Here is a 20,932-nt window from a genome sequence, read left to right as displayed (position 1 = left end):
CTCCAAGGAATATGAAAGCCATAAATGTCATAGTACCTAGATGGTCTAATGTTCAAGAAAGCCATAAATTGACCCTTGACCTGATTCTACTGCAACGATGTCCATGTACCTATAAGAATAAAGTTAAGTATATCTATTAAAATGTCATAATACTAATAATATAAAAATTGGAAAATAAGAAATAAAAAACTTACATGCACCACAGTTGTATGCATGAAATGTTCAACATTCTATCTCCACCAATCAGCTCATATGCATCCTGGTATTCAACATACAATGAAATATGGAACTCGACGCCAAACGTTCTTAAGTCCCACTGCAGCGCTACCGATGTTTTTTTCAACTGAGGTAATCTTGAGAGCAATATGGATTCAGGATCATCGTCTTCTGCTTCCACACGAGCCTCAGGTTGAGCCATTGCTTGTTTCTCTGGTCGGTAGACCTATAAGTTACATTTACAGAAGTTAGGAATCATTTAATTATAACTTGAAGATTTAAGATAATAGAAATAAGAATACAATACCGCTGGTGGGCCAAAATATGGAACGATCAAGGTCTTAGGCTAAGCTATAAATGTGCCTAAGGCCTCCCTCACGAATTGAATTTCATCTGTTGGCACTTGTACTCGAGCCTGGGGGTCTCTAACTTCATCAATCCTTACCCGTGCGTCAGTGGGCAATAAAGGAACACCATGAATGGTCTTGCCTCCTGCAAGCTGTACTTCGATGGCCACTGCACGCGGAGGATCCTCATCAACCATAAACTCATACTAATTATTGAAATCAGTACGATCTGCATTAGAGCATGAGTCTTTGGTGCTCATGGGAGGTGGGGTAGGATCATATGTAGGGGTGTCCTCCTGCTGCGACTGTTGCTGTTGTTGTTGTATTTTGATCATCGCAAGTTCTCGTTCGAGCATTCTTAATCGTTCTCCCATTCGCTTCTCTAATTCGACTTGCACTTTTTCCGTGATGCTACTAACCAATTCCGGAGTCACGACTCCTGTGCTTCTTAGTTTAGGGCCAAAGTAGTCCCTCAATCCAGTAGCTCCTCCAACAACACGCACATGACCTAGACGGTTTAGCCGACCTGTGGCTGCTACTAGGAGGTCCTCCCTACCTTGTGGCACAAATGTGCCTTGAGTCTGTTGCTCAACCAAGTCATCCTGCATATCATTATAGAAAAAGTTACATAATTTTTTATGAACTATGGTAATTAGTTAAAAGTTTCCACTTACAATTCTATTGGATATCTCCTGAGCTGACTGGGATGTAAATTGGCCATTGGACTTTGTCCGTGCAGCCTTCCACAGTTCATGTCTAGCTGGTGGAGGTGCTAGATCAGGTGACTCGAGACCTAACTCCTCAGCTCGACGTTTTCTCATCTTTTATTCTCTAATAAATCATAACCACCATGAGAAAGTACGTGTGGTGTATCATTAAGCCTCTGCCTTTCCTAGGCGGCTATCCTTTTCACCTATGAAAAAATGAAAATTATTAAGCATAAATCATAAATTAACATCGTGTCTTGTGTGACTAGAGAAAAATATTATAAAACATACCTGCCATTCAAGAGTAAGTCTAGATTCTTTAAACTACACCCACTGCTCATCAGATAATTTATACCTTGAAAAGGGAATGTCGTTCTGTTTAGAGCCAAAGAAGAATTTACGTGTCATTGACGTCTTGAAGTCCCTCCACCGGGTTGCGATTTAGGATAAAACCTTCTTCCTTATCCTTTCATAATCAAGAATAACCCAACTTCTCTGTTAAAAAAGAAAATTAATATTAAATCATGTTCAACGAAAATAAGTCAATGATGGAAGTAAAACAACTTAAAGTACATACCAAAATATCCTGCCATAGTAGATCCTTCTCTGCCTCTGACACATCACCCCAACAGTTAACGAGAATAGGGACATGAAATCTTGCCAGCGTGCCCAAGAAACTCTTAAACTTTGTTGCATGTTCCCTTATAGGCAGAAATGTTTTAGGATCAAACTCCACCGACAATGGTTTATCATTAACACAACGGGATGTGACACCAGGCATCCGAGTCACAAATCTAACACCTTCTCCCGTTTGACCTGATCCAGAGCTCGTCATGCCTGTTTACAAAGTTAGTAAATTATAGCTATAACAGACAACAAAATGGTGACACTGAAGAAGATGACGAAGTTCGCTGACAACGAACGAACACAAACATCATACGTTGAAGGAAAAAAATAAACTATTATACATATACCACACGTCCAGAATCAAAAAACACAACACAAACACGAGCACATACATCATACGTATGAGATATCGAAGATAAAAAAAAAACATACTTGAAATGGTGTCACTGGAGAAAGATCAAGTTCCTTGACCACGTACGAAACACAGCCTGAAGATAAACGAAAAAGATTCGTCAAAACTTAGTAATGGGAACCAAATGACATTACAAGGACAGAAAAGATTAAAAATAAGCATATTTCTTTATCGCAGTCGTCCACGAAGAATAAAGTTCAAGCAGAAATGGTAGCGCGAACAAACAGTAAGACTGTGTTATGTTTTTACTTTCATATTCCACGTCGAAAAAAAGACAAATTTGACGTTATATTTAAAACCCATGTCGCAGACCCAAATAATTCGACGTTTCCAGTAAAAAACAGGTGCCTTTTTTTTGGTATAATTTGCAAAGTTTACTTCGCAGCCTTAGTATGTAATGCCTAATGTTTTTCCCATTCTTCTGCTTTTACTTTTTTTTTCTTCTGAACACGAGAGCATTAAATAGAACATCGTATTGTCTGAGAATTTGACGTTTTCTCTTAATTAGCCACCAATATCAGAAAGTATTGTACTTTTCTATCTCTTTTCTTTTCACTCGTGCCATAAAACGTCGTAGGCTGCGGGGCAGGGATGTGAAGGGAATTGAAGTATGTTGGGAGCATTAATGGTGTGCTTAATACAACGTGGTATTCGGTAAGGCTTTGACGTTTTTTTCTTCCGCGAATATCAAAATGTGGTGCTCTTTTTTCGTTTAAAATCAGACATGAAATCTTTTCTTTTAACATCTTCCTTAATCAATTCAAGTTAGCAGTGTACTGAAATTTGCACTTTTACACCAGTGATAAGTTTTTGATCAATATCATAATCGTCTCAAGTATAAAAACGTTCCTGGGGTGTCTTCATCACTTATCGATCCAGATAGGTTTGCGTTTCTTGTAAGCCGGACAACCTTCTCTTTTCTTCTTGTAACGTCTTTCACAATGTAGAGTCTTTAACTCCTCAACTTAAAAACTATACGTTGAATTCTACTGGGCTTCGACGTATTAATTGAGAGTTTGATAAAAGACGTGTGATTAGAAGTTTTCTTGCTCAGCCTCCTGCCCTTTGTTTCCTTCTTTCCTTTAAACCTCCAATAACCTCCCGTTACCATTATATTTTAAAATATGATTTACATACTTTTAAAAAAAATTATTTTATAAATATTAGTGTAAATTTATCGTAAAATATAATAATGATTTGTGGGTCAAATTTAAAGAGAATGAAAATTAATTTATTTAAAAAATTATTATAATTTCAGAAAGAAAATAATAATAATAATAATAATAATAATAATAATTAATGAGAATTAAGTTTATACATCAGAATAATTAAAATCATAATAAATATTATTATATTAAGAAAAGTCATGTCAAATTAATGCTCTTTTAACATAGTGTACACAGTAAATGAAATTTTTTTATTAGATTCAACAACATTCCTATAACTTATATTTCTTTCCTTTACACTTTTAACCAGTGATCAATTTTTGATCAATATTAGAACTACATAATTTTCTCTTAACAAGATTGAGAGGTAGTCCACATACAATGCAATCAACATTCACAATTCACAGATCATTTACTAAAATAAATCTTCATTGCAGTTCTAAATAAAACCGAAGGAAATAGAGAAACCAGCGATGGCTTAATACCCATGATTACAAAATTAAAAAAAAAACACTTAGAAAAGTAGTCCCTATTATTATCAAGAAGATTTCATTCAATCTTCATCGCCAGAATCTTCAGTATGATCTTCACCACGAGTAGGTGGACTTCCAACAGTTTGCTCATCAGTAAAGAACCATCCATTCCCAGTCCTTTTCATCCCAATAGATGAAAAACTTTGTATACCAATTTCTTCTGACCTTTTGTACACAATTCTTTCTTCTTCATATACATCTACTCCTTGGAGTTCCAACACCTTGCTGATAAATATACCATATGGAAATTTTTGTGCATAATGATCTCCTGCAGCGATCATGTGGTCTTTTAGAACTACAACCCAGTTGGTTGGGATTCTAGTCTTGATAGCATTAAGCAAAAATACATATTCTGTTGACATTCTGTCCTCGTTCAATCTTCCAGGCAACAATAGCCAAGTCAGGACATAAGCAATAATTCTCTCCTCCTTGTTTAAGCCATCATGTAGGTACTGCTTATCCACCCTGTACCTTCCTAGATATCTTAAGCAGTTTACATATATAGCTCTCTTTGTTAGCCACATCTTTGACTCAGAATCACAGATATGAGAATCCAAACCTTCAACTTTCAGACCAGAATTATTTGACCAAACATGATCAATAGTAAACCTTTGACCAAACACCTTTCATTTTATAATTTTTGTCTTATCTAATTTTATCTAATTTTCACAAGCATAATAAAATCAGAAGGAGTTGGTAATTGGTCTGAAGGTTTTTTAAGAGATGATGATTCAACATCTGCAGATGATGAAATTAGAGAGGTTAGTGAAGATGATGAAATTGAAGAGATCTTAAATGAACCTTGCCTGAAGGCGAATATGCCAATGACTCAACTCTTTACAAAGGTAAATAGTTTAACGACGAATATTTCTAATTTTTTTTTTCAGTTGGATCTACCATAAGATGATAAAGAAAATGTTGAAGTAAGAGAGATGAAAGAGAAAGGGTTGAGAGGAATTAGGGAAAGGAGTAAAGATTTGGGGTTTCTTTTTCTTAAGTTTTGAGAATGAAAATTCTTTAAATATCCTTGACTTTAAAACTTAGATTCCGTAATATATGAGGGTATTTTTGTCTACTATAATCCGATACACATTGCTAAAATGTACCAACTGAAAAACAGGCGTGCACGCGTTAACAAACTCATATATATATATATATATATATATATAATATTTGGTGAAATTTGTAAACTCTGGGAAAATATCTTCAAACTATAGTATTCCCTTTTCTTCGTATCTTCAAAATTGATTACTAAACCAAGATTATAATAAAGCAAAACCAAACTACTAGTGCAAAAACGCTGATTAATGTCGGTTATTTTGGGCTTTTAACGTCTACAAAAGAACCAACGTCATTTTCGGTGACGTCAATGGGACGTCGGACATGAATATAACTGATGTCTAAGATTACCTGGACGTCGGTTGTAGGATTAACTGGACGTCGGGTGTAGGACTTAGTGGACGTCGGGTGTAGGACAAACTGGACGTCTAAAGTCATTAAATAGACAACAATCTGAGCATTAACCAACTTCTAAAAGGTACTATAGAAGTCGGTCTATACATTAACCGACGTCTAATCTAGTGGTTGTGATTTAGTGCAGTTTTGTTCCCGTCTTTAGATAGCCTAGTAGCACAATCTTCTTTTGCTAGTTTTTACCAAAAAAAAGCTTGCGTCTTTTGAATTTCTTATGGATCTTTTCAACCCAAAACCGAACCTGGGTTGTTGCTTAGTTCCATTTTCATCCTCAAGAGGAAAAAATCACGGTGAAACGATAACTAGGCAACGACCCAGGGTTGTTTTTGGGTTGAAATGATCAAAAGAAATTCACTAGACGCTGCTTTTTCTGTGAGGCAGCTAGCAAATGGAGAATGTGTTACTACGTTACCCCAAGAAAGGAACAAAACTGCACTAAAACAGAACACAAAGAAAACAAATTTTAATCAGTTGAACTAGAAGATAATCGATGAAAGACTAAACAAAGTTTAAATGATAAGCATAAAAAAAAAAACCACGCACCAGGGATGCCGCAAGAGAGAAAAAGGAGAGGAGGCAGATGATAAAGATACCAGAAACAACAACGGAATGCCTCAAGAGAGAAAAAGAAGAGGTGCTGCAAGCTAGAAAAAGAAGAGGTGCCGCAAGAGAAAAAGGAGAAGAGGAAGACGGTATCAGAAACTGAATGCCGCGAAGAGTTTGCAGTTTATTTAAAATGAAATAGGGCGTCGGTTGCTCCCGAAACCGACGTCTATAGTCACCTAGACGTCGGTGATCTCACTAATAAGACGTCCACGTTAACATTTAAACTGACTTTTTGAATGTCCATTAGACGTCGGTTTCCAGGGGAGCCGACATCTAGAAAGCTGAACCAATTGACGTTTTATTTCCTGTCAGGGATGTTGACGACATGTCTGAAGGGGCGCCGACGTCTATAGTAACGTAGACGTCGGTGCCCCTCTAGCCGACGTCTAGGGCTCTCGAGTTTGGTGAACATAATTAATTACAGGCACATAGACGCCGTTTCCCTCTACACTGACGTCTAAATTGAAGAACTTTTTATCTTCCCGCATTCCAGACAGGCCTTAGACGTCGCCCTTTGACTACGTGACGTTTAAGCGCCCGGGAATTAGGTGAACAACATTAATTGCAGTCAAGTAGACGTTGGTCCCCTTTAACACCGACGTCAATGGACTGTCTTATTACCTACCTCAGGCCATTAGACGTCGGTTTGCTGCAGTGGGAACGTCTACAACACCTTATCTTAAATTCGACGTCTAGTTTACCAAGCTATTTACGATAATATCACCATTCACTCATATACGTCAGGTTACCAACAAACTAACGTCTATTGGATGACGTTAAAATGTGTTTTTGCATTAGTGAACCATGCTATTAAATTTTTTCGGACCGTTCATGTTTTTTACTTCAAAATCTCTATTTCATAATTATCTTCACATATTTAATAAACAAATAGTAAATATTAATTTTTTTTCTTAAAAAGTATTTATTTCTTAAAACAGTGATTGCGAGCATTAAATTTTTTCTTAAAGTATTTATTTCACCGTATTGAGCAAATATGACATAATATTCAAACATCAATTAATATTAAAAGACATTAATTGTAGAACTCAAAGAATATTCTTTTTTATTAGTATGTGAGAGAAAAACAGGTTCTCTTCTAAAGCCTCCAACTTTGTGAACCTGTCTATTCTCCTCTACCTTTAGTTCTTTATTTTCTTTCAGTTTCGGCTTTTCACTTTTGAGAATCTCCAGAACCTTTTCATTTTTTCCACCAACACATATTGCTACCCAGCTATGCCAAGCAAGGAGGATTCACCATTAAGAGAAGAAAATCTTCCACTTCTGGAACATCACTCTCTGACAGATGGAAGAGATCAAAGAGATGAACAAGACCAAAAACTGTTACCAAGCTTTTGGATCGAGTCGAAGAAGCTTTGGCACATAGTAGGCCCTGCAATTTTTAGCCGTATTGCATCCTATTCCATGTTAGTCATCACTCAAGCCTTCGCCGGCCGTCTAGGTGACCTCGAACTCGCCGCCATCTCCATTGCCAATAATGTCGTCGTTGGCTTCGACTTTGGCCTCTTGGTATGTATCAGTATCAAGTTTCAACTCCATAAATTTTCATGAAAGGTTTACTCTAAATATTAAGAGACACACTTAAAATTGAAATTCTGATTGGAAAACAGTATCCAAAAGTTATGACCGAATTCAACTTAATAAGCACAAAATTCATTAGACACAACTTATTTAACTGTTTTCAATGTTCTTTAACAAAGATTTACGTTAAGTAGTAACACACACAAAATTTCAAAACATGATCCTAAGCTGGTAACGATGTAAACTGGTATGAGTATCAGGAAGTGTTTAGGTTGAAAGGTGATTGAGACAGTGATTTGTGTTTGTTTAATGATTTAACTAGTTGGGCATGGCAAGTGCCTTGGAAACGCTATGTGGGCAAGCCTTTGGAGCAAAAAAGTACTACATGTTAGGCGTTTACATGCAGCGTTCGTGGATCGTTCTTTTCATTTGCTGTATATTGCTTTTGCCTCTGTACTTGTTTGCCTCGCCGGTGTTGAAGCTGTTGGGGCAGCCCGATGAGCTGGCGGAGTTATCAGGTACGGTGTCGATGTGGATGATACCGGTGCACTTCGCGTTTGCGTTTCAGTTTCCTCTGCAGAGGTTTTTGCAGTGCCAGCTGAAGACTGCGCCTATTGCGTGGGTGTCTCTGGTGGCGCTCTTGGTGCATGTGTTTGTGAGCTGGTTGTTCGTGTTCAAGTTGGAGTTCGGAGTTATTGGCGCTGCTGCAACCATTAACTTCTCGTGGTGGGTACTCACGTTGGGGCTCTTTGGGTACAGTGTTTGGGGTGGCTGCCCTCATACTTGGGCTGGTTTTTCAGTTGAAGCTTTCTCTGGGCTTTGGGAGTTTGTCAAACTCTCTGCTGCTTCTGGAGTCATGCTCTGGTGCACTCTCTCTCTCTCTGTTTCAACTTTTGTTCTTGTCAATGTTTGTGGTGCAATTTTTGAACTTTGTTTCCTCAGCTTGGAGAATTGGTATTACAAAATTCTGATAGTGATGACCGGGAACCTTGAGAATGCAGAGATTGCTGTCGATGCTTTATCCATATGGTAATTTCATTTTATTAGTAAATATAAACGCCTATCAGTGTTGATCAATGCCTTTTAGTTTTTAATTTTGTAAAAAAACTAATAGTTCTAGTGTCTGTTCATTTTAAGATTTTTGAAAAATAAGAGTTAATATATGTTTATTTATAATAATAACAAGCACATATAATTAATTTTATGAAAAGCTATTCAATATAGTTTATGATGTACACCAGAAATGTTTTCCTGATACCTTTATGTCAATTATGTGCTCTGTTTTTGACAGTATGACCATCAATACACTGGAGATGATGATTCCTCTGGCATTCTTTGCTGCAACAGGGTAATATATATTATCTCAGCTCGATATTTTCCCTTTTCTTTTCAAGTATTTTAGTTTTTAGTTGTGTACCTCAGGACAAACTGTAATGCATAAAAATATAGATGGAGGGAGATAATAATGCCGTTAGGTTCAGAACCATAGAGAAGCATAAATATAATATTTATTTAATATGTATTACAATAGAAAAGTATATTAAAAAAATAAAATAATTATAAAAAATAAATTTTAATATTTAAAAAAATATCAAATAAATATAAAATATTTAGGTTTGAGTAAGTCTTTATACTCGTAGAGACTTGTCTCTCGTGAAATAGTGCAAATACTGATGAAATGATCGTGAATCACCATTCACCACCAAATATTAATAGGAATGAAAGATGGTTTAGAAAAAGAAAACAATTGGCAGCCACAGGAAAAAGTTTGGTACAAGTAATGAAGCCAAACTTGTGCATTATTCAGAGGCTATGTTTCCTTTTGTCGTGGTGTTGAAGGGGAATCTATCTACAGATTTGGATGTCTCTGGAATGTAGTAAATGGAGAGCACGTAGTATGAGTGTTGCCTCATAACACGTAATTTGACATGGATTCCTTGCGAGTACATTCCTTACCTTTTTTTATCTATTTTCTTCTTGTTTCTTTCTCACTCTCAGCATTTTTAATGTTAGATATTTGACATGGTCCTAAAAACTGATAATAGACAATCTCTGCTTCTGTCTTCTGATTGCTCCATACGGAGGCTGGACCATCCTGTTGCACACAGGTTGAATGATACACCACAACATTATCATATCATAAAGAAAAAACTCAGGATAGAAAATAAGCAACTGAAAAATGAAGGAATAAAAGAAAGAGGTATAAAAACTTGAATTAAAAATGTAAAAATAACAATTATGTTTATATGTTTCCTACATAATCAATTTTACACTTATTTTAATATTAAAACATTTAAAAATCATAAATATAACAAATTATATTTAATATTTTTTTTATATATTTAACATCTCATTTTAAATTTATAAAAACTATTAAAATAAAATATTTTATATATATATATATATATATATATATATATATATATATATATAATAATAATAATAATAATAATAATTTACAAGAGACTGAAGATTTTTAAAGAAGAAGATTATAGTATTTAAGAATGAATCTATTTATACTAATGCTTCATTTTCCTCCTCAAAGTGAAACAACTAAAGATATTTTCTATCTAAACTCATATCATTTAAGGTGATAATTGCAAAAAAGAAACACATAATAAAAAAAACAATACAAAAGTCAGGGTAAGTTAGTGATACAAAACAAATCAATACATACATTAATATTTCACACATGAATCATAATTATTATAAAACAATCCACACATGTTAAACATGTCAAGACCTAGATTGTACTATGAGGATTTAGTATGAATGTCGAGCTATGGCGGGTTGTGTACTTGTGGTGGCCTCTACTGCTTTACAAAGCCATTGCCAACAGGTTTCACCCTACCACACTAACAAGGTTAGTTTGTAACACGCCTTAGACCTGGAAAGCACTTAAGACTAAGACCTCTTGTTACTCTCACCACATGTGTCAAACCTTTCTACTTGAGAATGAATGACCTTTTAAATGTCAAGATAACTCCTAAGACTGAGCTTCCTGTATTCATACCAACGACACTTTGATACAACCATTAAGAATTCTCCTTAAAACTCTTACGCACATCATTCCATTTAATTACATGTTCCAAACCATACCACACATTCCATATAATATACCAAACACACCTTAGAGTATCAATGTAATGATCCTTCATAAGAAAATAAGAGAAAAAAACCCAAAACTCATCATCATATATCATACATAATCATATACATAATTTTGTTTCCAATTCATATTATAAATCAATTTATACTTCACAATAAGTATTATAAACCAATCATTCAAACAATCACATACATTGAACACACCTTAAGAAATATATACAAACTTAGCTGAAAATTATGATATTTTTACTCAGCCACCATGACTCCCTCTGCGAATACAGAAATAGTGAGTTCTGCTCACTCAATGACTGACTCGCTCAGCTAAATATAGTTCTACTAGCGAGACTTCATAATTCCGCAACACTAAAACTGCATAATTTGCACCCCTCAACTACACTTATCTAACTTACACACACTTCTACTAACATCTACAACTTCCATTTGATATTCTAAACTTAATTATACCCATCCAAGCATGTATAATTCCACTAAAACCAAAACTAAACTCATTTTGTAATGAAATTCTAACTTACTTTAAAAACTCATTACCCAAAACGTCTAAAACTGACCAAAAACAACTAGAAACAACCTATTTGTAGATTTACCAACTCAACATCTTTACTCAACTAAAAATACAAATTTCAAATGACCAAAATAACATGTCCTAACTGCCAATTCTCACCTTAGACCAGTAATTCTAAAATTCACCTATCAAACCTTCATTTTTACTACAAAAAACAACTTACAACTTAGTCTAAATCACTTCTTCTCAACCTCCTAACCAAATTGATACCATTAAGCATTTCAACAGAAGCATTCATGAAATTAATCAATTCCAAATGAAAACAGCAAGTTACACTATCATTCAACCAGTTTCCATCATTTCAAACACTCAATATTTAATAACAATAATCTTTAACACAACCAATAACATACATTAGTTATACACACCATTAAATAGAAATTCATACATCATAATTTAACTAAGACAAAAGCATTATCTTCGATTACCTCCACTGAAGCTACTGAACTCTAAGAATGCCAAAACTCTTGCTTCTGATTCAAGGAACTCTAGAAAAATCTACAAATCACCAAATCGTGATCAAAGTGAGACTTAAGACCACAAATTGACAAAAAACTAAGAATAGAGTATAAATGATACATGCGAAGGGTTTTTAAGCATGATCATAAACAAAGAAAAAAAAGGAAAAAGAGGTAGAAACTTACTTGCTCTAAACCTAGAAGTGATCGGTTAGAAATGAAGATCACACAGTTATGATCTCATATAAACTCCCCTTATCATGAAATAAATGATCGAGGAATGAAATTTCTTAAAGAGAAGGGAGAGAAAACTAAGAGGAATAGTTTTAGAGAGATGGTTTATGTTTTGAGTAAATGAGACGAGTTTAAGAAATTCTATTTATATTAGTGAATTATTTTAAAACACCTATCAGCTCTAATACTTTATTTTCTATGTTCCCACATTTCCCCCCCAAAACAAATTTTCGTCCTCGAAAATTCACTTATCAGATAGAAGGAATAACCTACTCTAATCATATTCTCTATCACAATCACTTATTTGACAACGATACTACTCCCCAACAACTTTATTCTCTATCACAATCTACATCAATAGTGTAGATTGGTCTAGCCATTAAATCCTTCAAACCTAAACCTTAGCTCGTACAAATCTTTATTTCTCATAACCACTCAAATGGTATCTGCCACACCACAAACTCTACCCATTTATATTTTATTATCTCTTCTAAACTCGTTTGAAAACTTCAACTAGTCTTGACTTCAGATTAACCCTTAATCGATATCTCTTCACCTTCTCGTTACTTCCTCTATGAAACATGATACAATTGACTTGATCATTGACAACTTCTGATTTTTATTACCAACTCTTAACACTCTTGATTACCTTTAAACATACCCATTTTGATGACTTCACATTTCTTTACTGATCTTCACCCTTGAGTAACATAGTTTCCTACTAAGTTCTCCCACTACCCATGTAGAGCTCTCAACTATTGCAGCAACAACACCAAATTGAACATTCGATCTTCACTCCTTCAACTTGCCAACCTGAACCATTTGCCTTTCTTGACCCAGTAGCTTGTACTCACGCTTAGCTATGCATTCTTCTCTACTTGAAATCACTAGCTTGATCAGTATTTAGCCATCTTATGATACATCTCAAACTAGGATTGTCTAAACTACCCATTTCTGCACCATTTTGAAAAATCCATTAATTATAGTTTTTTAACTATACTAATGAAATCTCCTTACAACTTCACCTCAGACTTCAATCTTCATACTTTTCGACTAACTCTTACTAAATTCTTACCAAACCAAGAACTTGAATCTCCTCTTTGTTGTCACAATCTATTAACACTTCCTTACCTCAAGATCGATATTACCACTTGAAACCATAACACAATTCACTCTTTCATCCACTGACCCACTTTCTTACTACAGCTTGAAATTGTATACTCACTTCGTTTTCTCTACCTCTTACATAATCTTCCATATATAATCTCACTGAGAACTTTTGAAGATCACTGCACACACTCTCAAATCAAATATGACAACGAAATCAATACTTTGTTAAAGAAGCACAATCTTCACAAACCACCAGCCCACGATTATGAAAGCTCTTCACACACGCCACTTATTGATAAGAACAGGCTCACTATCATCCAGCACACTACTTTGATTCCCATACTTCCTTACTCATCAGTTTACTTAGAAGGACACTCTCTTCATATCAACTGTAAGTTGAAAACTAACACATTTGAAGATTCTTCTTCAAAACTTCTATGATCTTGCAAAAACCCTAAGAACCATTTTCTTCCACCTTAACCTTGTCATTTTGTTTCTTCATAATTGTTTCTATTCCTTGAAATGGACATTTCAAAAACCACTCTTTTCTGCCAAGATTTATACTAAATTGTTTCAACCTGTCCTATACTTTTCTTCTGAGATCCATTAAACTTGTAGTTTTCCTTATGATTATACTGAATCCAAACCATTACTGCTCTAACTAATCTACCCCTGCTTCTTATACTCCTCACACTTAACAAGAACCATCCCATTATGAACTATTGACATTGGTTCTTCTTTAGACATCAATGTAATAGTGAATCCCACCGCTTTAATGTGAAAATTCTAGTACCTACTTTAGAACACAAAAAAGAATTAATCTTCTTTTTTTCACTTAGTCTTGTTGAACTCTTCTAATTCTCACAACTTTTTAACTTGATCCACTTCTGATGTGTAACCACTAGTTCTCCTTCATAAAACACAAAACATCTCTTAAAGACCATAACATCCAGAAAAGATTTGAAAACAACCAAACCTTCAATGTGATCACCCCTCAAACTTATGAAAGAAAAGCATTATCTCTTATTCACTTGCGTTCATTAGACATCCTTGATTCCCATAACACTTGCTCCTATCTTTCGCTTAACTACACCTGATGCACCATCATCATTTTCCTTCCCTGAAAACGAGGAACACTTCTGAAGACTAAAAATCCATTAGAACAAAGGTTTATAGACGACCCATTCTCCTATAAAGTTATACTTCAAACTCGAGCCCTTTGATCACATCAACAATTTCCACACAACTTAGAAATCTTCATTTAACCACTACTACAGTAACCACTACCAACTTAATTTAAAACCTTCTTCAAGAATTTGGTCTTCAACTCGAAATTTTCAGGAACATACATCCTTACTTTGAACCTCTAAACCTCAAAATACCATATATCCCTCAAACAAACTTTTTGACCTAATCTGAACCCACAGACTCGATGTCTTTCGTAACCCAACATCCAACAACTGCACCCATCTGACCAAACTCAGTAGATTACTCAACACCACCACATAACTACACAAATGAAAATTGGTGTTACCACAACCTACAACTTCATATATTTGGACATCTCAACCAACCCAATTTCTTTGCTCATTCCAATAACCACTTTAGCCGATTATATTGTAAACGCCCTTTTTTTCATCTACATCCAAAACATTTCTTCTCTTTTCCTGATTCACTGTGGTCTTAATTCTCTAGCTTTACCTTTCCTTACCAAACTGACGTTCTGATATACTCCTTCCTTCAACGTTTGAAATCTTTTATCTCAGTCCAAGGTCAAACCTTTCTTCTATGCGGACCACTGATCTTGAAAGATCACTCTAAACTTGACTCTACAGTATCAACTTACCGATAAGACGTAACCATCTCCTTCTGATTAGTTACTTAACTTACGACCCTTACAATACTGCATTCTTCTCAAAGACTTCATTTTCTCTTAACTTAGAAACTCGACCCTACATAACTACTCGTCAACCTCTTCCTAACCTTATTCTTCATTTATAAAGATTGTTTCCCCTTGGCACACTTCAAAATTCCTATTTCTTTCTTAACTTTAACCTTAAAATTCCACCACTTGTCTTCTTTAGATTTCAACATCATTGATATACTGAACCATATGTTGCCCTCTCAAACATTGTCATGCTAGTGCGCACCGACATCTTCACTTCTTTTGACCTCTGACATCATTGGTATCCAAAACCAAGTTGATTTCTCAATCCTTTACACACCAAATGTTGACCCAAAATTCCTCTTAATTTAGCCTTTGAACTCAACTCTTCTTGTGAAACATATGACATCTGATTTCCTGACTCTGTTCTTGGAAACTCCCTTAAACAAACAAAAAAATTACTGTTGAACCCAATATCTTAATCCATCCTTCAAAACTCAAAAGCTCTTATCGTCTAACTCCCTATCTTTGAGGCAAGAATTTGTCTCACAGGATTTAAACAATTCTAATGAAGGTATATAGGTCAAGTTATCCTTGAATATGCATTCGTCTACCACTATAGAGCATAAAACATTATCACAAAGGCAAGAAAAAACCAAGAATCACTATAGACAATGACTTTGGAATCACAACTCTTTCTTTTCCCAAACCTTCAAAATTAAGAAAGGATTGAAAAGACATGACAAACCACCTCACCTGTATATAGGTCATGAGTGTGCAACCTCATTACCTTTATCAAGACCATTTTTGTTCGCAAAACATCCAGTTAGATACACAAACTCTACTATCTAAACTTGAAAAGACATGACAAACCACCTCACCTACATTCAATCCTTCATAACTAAGACAAGACAAACCTAAAACCCACAGGTCATCCTGGAGATTTGTAGAGAAAGAGATTATAAACTTGAAGAACAAACTTATTTACACTGATTCTTCATCTTCCTACTCACGCTAAAACGACTAAAGAGATATCCCTTCCCTCAGCTCACACCATTTAAGGTGATCATCGCAAAAGAGAAAAATACACAAAGACAAACAACACAGAAACAAGAGTAAGCTAGTGATACAAAACAAATTAATATATACATTAATATTTTAGACATGAATCATAATTATTATAAAATAATCCACACATCTTAAACATGCCAAGAAATAGACTATACTATCCGAATTTAGTATGATTGTCGAGCTATAGTGGGTCGTGCACTTGTGGTGGGCTATACTACGTTGCAAAGCCATTGCCAATGGGTTTCATTCTACTACACTCACAAGGTTAGTCTGTAACATGCCTTAGACCATACTGGAAGAACCTAAGACTACAATCTCTTTACTCTCACCACATGTGTCAAACTTTCTACTTGAGAATGAATGACCATTAGAGTGTCAGAATAACCCCTAAGACTAAGCTTTCTGCATTCGTACTAACAACACTTTGATACAAACATTAAGAATTATCCTTAGAACTCTTACACACCTCATTCCATTTAATCACATGTTCCAAACCATACCACACATTCTATATAATATACCAAACACACCTTAGAGTATCACTGTAATTATCCTTCATAAGAAAATAAAATAATAGAACACAAAACTCATCATCATCATATATCATACATAAGCATATACATAATCCTTTTTCCAATTCATATTATAAATCAATTCATACTTCACAATAAGTATTATAAACCAATCATTCAAACAATCACATTCATTGAACACACCTTAAGAAATATATAAAAACATAGCTGAAAATTTTGATATTTTTTGCTTAGGCATCAGGTCTGCTCACTTAGCTAAAAGTGTCTAGCAGCCCACTCGTTCAACCAAAATGAATCGCTCTACGAATACAGAAACAGTGAGTTTTGCTCGTTCAACGACTACACTCGCTTAACTAGATATAGCTCTACTCGCACAATGGCTACACTCGCTCAGCGAGACTGCATAATTCTGCAATACCAAAACTACATAATTTGCACCCCTCAACTACACTTATCTAACTTCACACATTTCTATTAACATCTATAACTTCCATTTGATATTCTAAACCTAATTAGACCTAACCAAGCATGTATAATTCCACTAAAACCAAAACTAAACTCATTTTGTAATGAAATTCTAACTTAAACCAACTAAAATTTCAACCTATATACCATAACTTAAATCTACCACTTTTAGCCCATAACTTAGCCATTTAGAGGTCAAACCAAGTCTCAACTGACCTAATAGCAAACTGCAAACATTCCACTTGACCTTAATTTAGTTACTTTAAAAACTCAGTACTCAAAACCCCTAAAATTGACCAAAACGAACTAGAACTCAACCTCTTTGTAGATTTACCAACTCAACATTAGAGTTTTACTCAAGTAAAAGTGTAACAACTTTCAAATGACCAAAATAACATTTCTTATCCACCAATTCTCTTCTTAGACCAATAATTCTAAATTTCACCTATCAAACCTCAATGTTTACTATAGAAAACGACTTATAACTTAGTCTAAATCACTTCTTCTCAACTTCCTAACCAACTTGATGCCATCAAGCATTTCAACAAAAGCATTCATGAAATTAATAAATTCCAAATGAAAACAGCATGGTACATTGTATCACTCAACCAGTTTCCATCATTTTAAACACTAAATACTTAATAGCAATCATCTTTAACACAACCAACAACATATATTAGTTACATACACCATTAAATAGCATTTCATACATCATAATTTAACTAAGATAAAACACTAGCTTCTCTTACCTTCATTGAAGCTACTAATCTCTAAGAACGCCGAAACTCTTGCCTCCGAATCAAGGAACTCTAGAAAGGTCTACAAATCACTAAATCGTGAATGAAGTGAGTCCTTAAGATCACAGATAGGCAAAGAACCAAGAATAATGTATAAATGACACATGCGAAGGGATTCCTAAGCATGATCATAAACAGAGAAAAGAAGGAAAAAGAGGTAGAAACTCACTTGATCTAAACCAAGAACTGATCGGTTAAAAATTAAGATCACTCAGTTGTGATCTCATAGAAACTTCCTTATCGTCAAACAGATATCAGAGGAGTGAGATTTCTTAGAGAGAAAGGAGAGAGAACTAAGAGGAATAGTTTTAGAGAAATGGTTTATATTTTACGTAATGAGACAAGTTTAAAAATTTTTATTTATATTAGTGAATTATTTTAATTTTAAAATACATGGTCTCATTATTTTAAAACACCTATCCACTTTAATACTCTATTTTCTAGGTTCTAACATTATCCCCAACAACAAAAAATTTTGTTCCTGAAAATTCACTCCTTAAATAGAAGGAACAACCTACTATAATCATAATCTCTATCACAGTCACCTATTTGACAAAGATATTACTCTCCAACAATTTTACTGAGATGAAAAACATTCTCAAAACAAATCCTCTAATCTAAACCTTAGCTTGTACATATTTTTCTTTCTCATAACCACTCAAATTATATCAGCCACACGGTAAACTTTACCAACTTATATTTTATTATCTATTTTAAACTCCTTTTAAAACTTCAATTAGTTTTGACTTGAGATTAATCCTTGACTGATATCTCTTCACCTTCTCCTTACTTCCTCTATGAAACACCGTACAATTGTCTTGATCATTGACAACTTCTCGATTATCTTTAAACATACTCATTCTGATGACTTCACATTTCTTTACTGATCTTCACTCTTGAATAACATAATTTTCTACTATATTCTCCCGTTACCCAAATAGAGCTCTTAACTATTAAAGCGAAAAAACCAAATTGAACACTCCATCCTCACTACATTGTACATTCATTCACAAAAGAGTAAAATTAATACAAAATTTACTATGAATACTGTATGCAATTTCAGTTAAAATTTTATTTGACTAAAAATAAAACTATCCTTAATTATGAAAAAGTGCTAATGTCTAAATCTTTTTGGATTATTATTTTATTGTTAAACCTTTTTAAATTATTGAGTTAGCGTTACACTTGTTAATAATTTTTTTTTTATTTAATATTTTTAATAAAATATTATTTCTAATAACAATGTAGAAACTAATTTAATTAATAATAATAAGTTTTTAGAAAGAAATTGCTTGAAATTTAATTTATATAAAACATTTTAGATTATAGAAAAGTGAAATAAAATTAAAGGATAAATATATTAATAGCATATAGTTACCTAATATTAATATTTGATTCAATAATTAATCAAACCCTTATTTTTTATTTTAAAAATTCCAAGTAATTTGTCCGTTAATTTTATCAAATATTTTTAATATAACTTTTCAATTTTATTCTAACTTTTTCTCAGTTAATTTTACCAGAGACTATTACGCTATACTACAAATGTTTTTAATATAATTTTGAATTCAGGATTAAGGAAGTAATCCGTATAAATTTGAAAAATTATAAGATAACAACGTATGGAACAAAAATTGTATTTACATTTTAATGTATTTAACTGTTAATTAACTCTCAGACCATCTTGATTTCTGCATCATAAATTGATTGAAGAGATGCCCCTTTTAGCATAATTAAACGTAAAGAAAACATTTAAACTTAAAAGAGAAAGATAAGAAGGAAAGTGAGATATAATGAAGCAAACAACAACCTAAAAACCATTACATGATGACGAGAAGCTAAAGGTGTAGAAATGCAATTAGTAATTTTATTAGTTAACATGCAATCTGCAGAGTGAGAGTTGCAAATGAGCTTGGAGCAGGGAATGGAAAAGGAGCCAAGTTTGCTACTACAGTATCTGTGGTGACATCTGTTATTATAGGACTCTTCTTCTCTATCTTGATTTTGATATTGCATGATAAAATCGGCTACATATTCTCTACTAGCAAACCTGTTCTTGACGAAGTAAACAACCTTTCTCTTCTATTAGCCTTCACAATTCTTCTCAATAGTGTTCAGCCAATTCTATCAGGTATCACATCAATGTTCAATGTAGCTTTCACATTTTATATATAAATACTGCACAATTATATCTCTATTTATTCCCTTTTTGGATGATTTTGAGCAGGAGTGGCTGTAGGATCAGGTTGGCAATCATATGTTGCATACATAAACTTGGGTTGCTACTATATTATTGGTTTGCCTCTTGGAATTTTGATGGGGTGGGTCTTCAACCTAGGAGTTATGGTATGTTTAATGTCACCCTCTTTTAGACATTTATGTAGTTATTTCACATGCATTAACCTATGATTCTTACACCATTTTCTTATGAAATTGAACAAAGGGAATCTGGGCTGGGATGATATTTGGTGGCACAGCTACTCAGACATTAATATTGAGCATCATTACCATTCGGTGCGACTGGGAAAAGGAGGTAACATTGTGGCTATTCTTCAATCTTAGTGTTTTTTTTTTCTTTCTCTTCAATTGTGTTAATGGTCCTCACTTCGAATTATCTAATCTAAATAGATGTATTTTTGTGGGTTAAAAATTTCAGGCTGAGAGTGCGAAATTGCGTATGACGAAGTGGGCAGATCCAAAACATGAACTGAACTAAAGTATCTGAATATTTATTTAATTTGTAATTTGTCGACAATTTAATTCAGTTCCTAAAATATGAATGTAGTCCATATGTTGTGTGTATATAAATGAATTTAGTCAAAACATTACACTCACTAATTCAATATGGATCGCAGACTAAAATAAAACAAGAACAAAAGGTCAATTTTTGTTCCATAAATTAAAAAAGACATTTTATTAAAACAAAAAACAAGAACATAATTAAATAATAATAGCATATTTATTATTTCTTTATGAATTAGACTTAAATACTTTTTGAATTCTTTATAAGATGTAGAAATATGATTTTAGCTTTTGTTTTTTAAATTTTATTTAATCTTCAA

The 20,932-nt window shown here is 33.9% G+C and overlaps 1 protein-coding gene across 1 annotated transcript; it reads left to right on the top strand.

Annotated features, from left to right (window-relative positions):
• The first annotated feature begins 7,177 nt into the window (after positions 1-7,177).
• LOC106777016 (protein DETOXIFICATION 27) lies at positions 7,178-20,715 on the top strand. Its single transcript, XM_014664513.2, has 8 exons — positions 7,178-7,614; positions 7,949-8,490; positions 8,569-8,655; positions 8,918-8,974; positions 19,763-20,001; positions 20,098-20,216; positions 20,314-20,403; positions 20,527-20,715. Exons 1-8 carry the CDS (start codon positions 7,321-7,323, stop codon positions 20,584-20,586), a joined length of 1,488 nt encoding a protein of 495 aa, XP_014519999.1. The 5' UTR covers positions 7,178-7,320; the 3' UTR covers positions 20,587-20,715.
• The last annotated feature ends 217 nt before the right edge of the window (positions 20,716-20,932 follow it).

Source organism: Vigna radiata, chromosome 11, assembly GCF_000741045.1.
Source record: "Vigna radiata var. radiata cultivar VC1973A chromosome 11, Vradiata_ver6, whole genome shotgun sequence".
NCBI classification, from domain to species: domain Eukaryota; kingdom Viridiplantae; phylum Streptophyta; class Magnoliopsida; order Fabales; family Fabaceae; genus Vigna; species Vigna radiata.
This window is presented reverse-complemented; position numbering and strand designations above follow the sequence as displayed.